This window comes from Fulmarus glacialis, unplaced genomic scaffold, assembly GCF_000690835.1.
Source record: "Fulmarus glacialis isolate BGI_N327 unplaced genomic scaffold, ASM69083v1 scaffold15373, whole genome shotgun sequence".
Classification (NCBI taxonomy): domain Eukaryota; kingdom Metazoa; phylum Chordata; class Aves; order Procellariiformes; family Procellariidae; genus Fulmarus; species Fulmarus glacialis.
Genome location: NW_009204993.1, coordinates 46,035 through 52,012, shown reverse-complemented (window position 1 = coordinate 52,012; position 5,978 = coordinate 46,035). Strand labels below are relative to the sequence as shown.

The window sequence follows — 5,978 nt, the reverse complement described above, 5'->3', positions numbered from 1 at the left end:
GGCCGGGGGCGCCGAGCTGCGCGCGCCGGCACAGGCTCACAGCGCCTATAGAGGTGCGTATGTGTCTGCATCGACACACGAACGCCGCGGCCGCCCTCGCAGCCGCTGGGGAAACGTCTGCGCCCCAGTGAGGGGTGGCATCAAGCACAGCCCCCAAACCTGGTCCCTGGCGGATTCTCACTGCTCCGGCTGACTCAGACACGGTTAAAACAAGACCAGAGCTCTTATACGCTGCTCCCATTGTATTACAGAAGACAGCTGCGTTACAAGCAGGACAGCAGTTTGAGGGTCCATACGTTGCACGTCAGCTGCTTCCCAGCTCCCAAGGAGTTGCCTCCTTTCTTCTGTAAAATAAGCACAAACACTTCTGTACAATACTTGCATACACTTCCATGTCTGCCACTTTGCGGCCCTCCTCAGGTTCCCACCGGGCTTTACAGTATTCCTGAATGTTGTCACTGCAGGGTAGAACGCAAGAACTATTAGACCAAATTTAATGAGGTATTGTCCTACTATACAGGGACTGAAAGCTGAAGGTGCTGTGCTCAAGTGCATCATTTCATCACTCCAGCTTCTGAACTGCAGTGCGGTAAAGACTGGAACCCCACAGGAAAGAATCGGGTCCAGATGTGCTTTACAGTTCCCCATGGAAAACAACTCGGGAACAGACACATGTCTTCAAGCTCCAGACTGAACTGACAAGCAAGAAGACACCAGCTGGAAACTGAGAGCTCCTGCTCAAACTCTGGGCAAGACAGAAGCAAAAACGTGGGCTGCAACAGTTTCAATACCACTCTACCCAAGGCAGCCAGGACATCACCACATTACACACAGGTTGGCCTATTAACTGGGATAGTGGGAGCATGTATCACCCTGATGGGGCACAGAGATGGGAAGGCAGGAGTGATGTACATAGCACCCTCAAAAAATTTGGATAAAGGGACAGAAACTTGGATCTGGCTCTAATCCCAACTGTTGCACCCTGAACATGTCACAACTCTTCATTCGTTCTATCATTTACGAGTTGTGAATAATAATTGCATAATTCATAGGAGCAATATGATAAAATATACAGGACATGCTATAATCATAGAGATACATAGATAAACATGAAATAATTTAAAAATACATCTTTGCAGAGATTGATATTTAAAAACAAACCCTTGTAATCTTAAAAAATGCTCAAAGTTGGGTAGCCTTTGAATGTGGACACCATTGAACACTTTCCTTCTCACTTTTCCCATCACCTTCAACACAGATGTACCTCGCAAAGCAATACAAACTCTGCAACATCTCAACAAACACAGGGATGACAGGAAGAAGGAACGTTGTAACACGATTTATTAAAATCGGTTTATAAAACCCTAGGACCAGTTCACAAAGAAGAATGGTCGTCTCATCCAACACTCTGAAGATGCAAACAGGGCTCCCCAGACAAGGTCCAAAGCCTCGAGTTGATCTTTGTTGGAGGTAACAAGATCTATGTGGCAGTCAGATTTGACAATTCAGATCCTCTCTGGAGCTTTGTTTTCCTTTTTGTCTTTTAACATTCTTCTGAGCCTATTAACACACCAGTACTCTGTGTGCCTACCGCAAAGTAGTTTTTGCCTGCATCGCTGGAAGCGTATAATTTTCATCCTAGACTCTGGTAATACTTTCACAAATATTTGTTTCACCTCAACTGAAAAAAAACCCCCAAAATAAAGCGAGAGGAAATATTTTGATCATAAAGTAAAACAAATTAGCAAACCAAACTTAGGATCCCATAAAACAAGAATTAGAATAGGAAAAAAACAATGGGTGGACATACTTATAGGTAATCTCCCTTAGGTGGTGAAAATCTTTGGATCCAGAAACACTGACAAAACACTGCAAATAAAGTAGCATCCTCCCCCTCCCTGACCCCAGGAAACAAACCAACCCCAGCACCCCAAAATTTGCTATTATCAGCACATCTTAGGCACAGGATCTGGAGATAATTACCAGAAGGGATGCTGGCAGACACCAGGGTCCATTCAGTGAACATGCATTTGCCACTTCGTCCTGAATTTCAGAAGTCTCTCTTCTAGAGCAATCTCTTGTATACAATTGCTTGTCCAGTTGCACATCCTAGAGATTGTGAATCCAAGAGGAACAGCAATATTCTCTGCAGGATACTTCCAACTAATTAAATCCTTATTAAAACTCTTCACATAAATGACCATTTAAATTAAAAACACTACAAGAGAGGGATCTGACAGTCGCATAGACACGACATAACGGTTACAGTTTAGAAAACTTACATGTTATCAAATGAGAATCCATGACAAATCTTCACATGCGACTACATGAAGACTTTATGAAAATGGAAATGTATGGATGCTTTTTCCTGTAACAGGAGTAACTGTTTACTGTTTAGATGATACTCTGTAACTACAGGAGGTAAGTTTGGAAATATTAACTACTACCAATTCTAACATGAAATGCTGTCCAGATGTCCATAATAGAACTGCATCTGTACTACTCATATAAAGAGCAGTGACATTTTCCTCCTTTTTCAGTACTCATGTTTGAACTACTAAAACACTCCTTGCAGAACACTTGGCATTTTTCCTATTCCCAAGTTTAAAATGACAGCAGAAGTTACTCTTGTAGATGGCTGTTAAAGCCCTAGTGCATTAGTATGCTGAGACTGCCTCCTGTTCTCTCCTCTCGTCCAATACAGTTAAAGCCAAAACAAAAACCCGTAACATTTCTGGTATTACTGTACCTTCCCTAGCAATATGCAACAGAATCATGTCATATGCATTAGCCTTTAAAAGCAAAGCCCTGATTCAAGTTACAAAAATGTAATCTTTCACACTGCTCCCCCTTTGCAGGATAGCTTCTTCACGGTCTCATTGCCTTTGTGGTACGGACTGAGTTGATCATACTGATTTTAAATTGTTCCTTATAACTTTTACCCGCCACCCACAGGTCCTTGGCTTCTCTTCTCATTGGTTATTGCACCCCGGGGCTGCAGAAGAGGTGCCTGCCTGCTTCTGCTTCTTACGGCGTTTGTTCAGGAGGCGGTTGTTGGATGTTTTCAAGTCTTTGATTTTCACCTGATCATAGTCCACCCTCATGGTAGCCAAAGCACTGGTCATCTCCTCCTGAAACCAAGGAAGCAATTTATTGAAAACCCTGAGACAGAGAGCGCACAGCCACCCCACACTACTGCCAGGAGATGAATGTACAAAAAGGAACCCTCTGTTACACTTCGGCCAGAAATAGCTGAGCCCTTTCTGCTGCACTGGACTATGACTAAAGGCTTCGTTCTACTCATGGACTCATTCAGGAGGAACTACTCACACAGTGTTTCATATGTGAGCACACAAGACCACACCACCTGGCCTAAATTCCACCATGTCCCTATGCCCAGCATTTCTTACTGGCTGGCTCTGGGCCTTCACCAGCTACTGAGCCCGGGCTGCTAATACCAGTCAGAGTGCTGCTTTCCTTGCTCTGTTACCGAACTAGGTTAGCAGGAACTAGAATAAAGAGTCCGCACAAAGTTGTTTAAAAGTACATGCTTCAAATTCACATGCTTCCTTAGTTTGAATCAATGTTTAAGTGCAGGCAAATTTTAAACTTTTTAATAAGGCTTTGAGCAAAAATCTGCTTAACTTAATGTCTATGCATTTAGTTCAGGAAAGGAAAAACAATTAACTATTATGGGAATGCTGGTGGCCCAAGGGAATACCTCTGGGACCTATACAAAGCACAAGTATAAGAAGTTCTCAGAAGCAGGGAAATGAAGAACACTAAGTGAAACTATCTGTTTGATCTCTCTGACTCAGGAGGCAAATGTTGCCTAGGTCCTATGAAATTTTACCATTATGTAGTTCAACAGCTGAGACTGTACATCAGTAATTTAAATAAATCAGTAATCAGTAAAATATACTACAGGGATGTTGCAATTATCAAAATGCCACGAATTGTAAGTGCAAAAAATTCAGAATTAATTGTAAAAACATGCCAAACTCATAAAGGCCAGCAGGAAAGAGTTAAAGTTTGCAAACAACTTTTAGTCTGCCCTATAGTTTCTCTTTGCAGGAAGCATTCAACTGTCATCAGTACAAACAGTAGGTGAGGTACCTGGTTAGATTAAGGGAAAGACAGATATATTTTTATCTCCCCCCACCAAATGTCACAACAAGACAAGGCTAAGGTTATTTAACGTTGTTTTACAACACAAGAACAGAGTAGAAAAACAGAATGCAGTTCAACCCTCCCACCCCATCCCCCTACATTTTCATCATATTCTTCACTTCACTACAATGAACTTCAAGCTCCCTCAACACTGTCCCTCCTCCTCTGTGGTTATATACAGTGGCTCAGCAGGTAGCATCATTAATAATTTTGTTCATAAGCATCTTCTTTGGTATTTGGCACAGCTGTAAGGCTGTCGAATGAAGCTCAAATAGCATTCTTCTTTTTTGAATTTATCATATACACTACTGTTCTAACCAGGACTGTTTATGCTTCTCTTGTTTAACATGGTTGTATTCAAAATAGCCATAATCTCCAAGGAAATAAGCATACACAGAGAAGCCAGCCCATCTAATCTCTTACCAGACTCGACTTCAAGAAATCTGAACTATGATTGACTCACTTTAACTTCATCCCAGTGGTCTTTATCCTCTTGCAGGACCCGTGCAGTATGAAGGGGAGTTGGTGGCACTGCCATTGATCTCTGAGAAAAGGGAAAAATACCAAAAGAAGTGTTCTGCAAAATCACGTTTGGGAAGTGACTGCTTGCTCTTCTATGTATATGGAGGGCATAAAAGTTTACCTAATGACCTTCAGTGGCCCTCATTATTCACGCTTTCAATCACTCCACAAGCTAATTCATGTGTGAGGTAGAAAAGGACTTTAAAGAACAAAATGAGAGAGAAATCAGTGCTGAGTTTGTTCCACTCTGCTCCCTTCCAGTCCAATCAATAACCCTGTGTTGGATAAATTTTTATGTACATTTTAGATTTTAACTGTCATTTCACTATTCATTAGTCAATGAGTTAAAGTGGTTAATTTGACCTTTATCTTCTAGGATTTGTGGTAGGAGGTATTTTCTTGTACATATACATTAACAGAGGTTACCAGTTTATCAGATCATAAGTGTGCCCCAAAGAGGAAATTATACTATTATTCAGAGTAAGGCACTGTTCAGAAGACAGTCCATCGCTTGAGATGCTCTTCCACATAAAACTGAGATCTATGCTCACCTGCCATGAAAGATCAGTAGAGACTTTAAATTAGAATAAGGTACAATTTCTAAAGCATGAAGCACAGTTCCCTAGTTAATTCAGCAAGAATCATAGTATTTCTTGCCAGTCCATAACCCAAACTATAAATTAATATTCTATCTCCCTTATGCTTTCTACTCAAACTTGCTGTCTACTGCTGTGGCATCCTACACCTGACGCAGCTGCATGTCAACAAAGTTTAAGGAGATCCCTGTATATGTCATTGTAAAATAAGCATTACATTGGAAGCAGAGCTAACAGCACCACTGCAGTAGTTACAGAAGTGGAAGCAGAAATCATGACTCCTGCATCCTCTGGAAAAGGACCCCAGCTGGCCAGGGTTTAGTTTTATCAAGTACAGCTGGGAGGAGGGAAATGGAAAACCAGCAGACTGGCTTTAGTGGTGTCCCTGAGCAGGTCTTGAAGTTGCCCTCCTACCAGCTGTGAGATACTTCTTGTTAAATAAATCTTTATCTACAAGCTAACTAGAGGATTATGTGCTCCATCTAAACTGACAATTTTTGCATAGTCCACAATAACCCCTTCTGCCATCCATCTAATAAAGGGGGGGAAAAAAAAAAAAAGGAAAAGAGGAGAGACAAATACCCTCCTCCACTGCTTGTGCGAGGCATCTCCCCGTACATGTTCCCACTTAGGCATTTAGGAGAAGAAAAGGAAGAACACAGACATTCACTATGTTGGTCTTTCCCTGTC

General features: G+C 41.8%; 1 protein-coding gene across 1 annotated transcript in view; it reads right to left on the bottom strand.

Annotated features, from left to right (window-relative positions):
* Positions 1 to 2,518: 2,518 nt before the first annotated feature.
* The window catches only part of MAPKAPK3 (mitogen-activated protein kinase-activated protein kinase 3), a 48,660-nt gene continuing 45,200 nt past the window's right edge, over positions 2,519 to 5,978 (bottom strand). Inside the window, exons 9-10 of the mRNA XM_009575217.1 lie at positions 4,634 to 4,714; positions 2,519 to 3,131 (exon numbers count right to left, since the gene is read on the bottom strand). Of these exons, the coding sequence (XP_009573512.1) occupies positions 2,973 to 3,131; positions 4,634 to 4,714 (240 nt within the window). The 3' untranslated portion in view covers positions 2,519 to 2,972. The remainder of the gene's footprint in view (positions 3,132 to 4,633; positions 4,715 to 5,978) is intronic.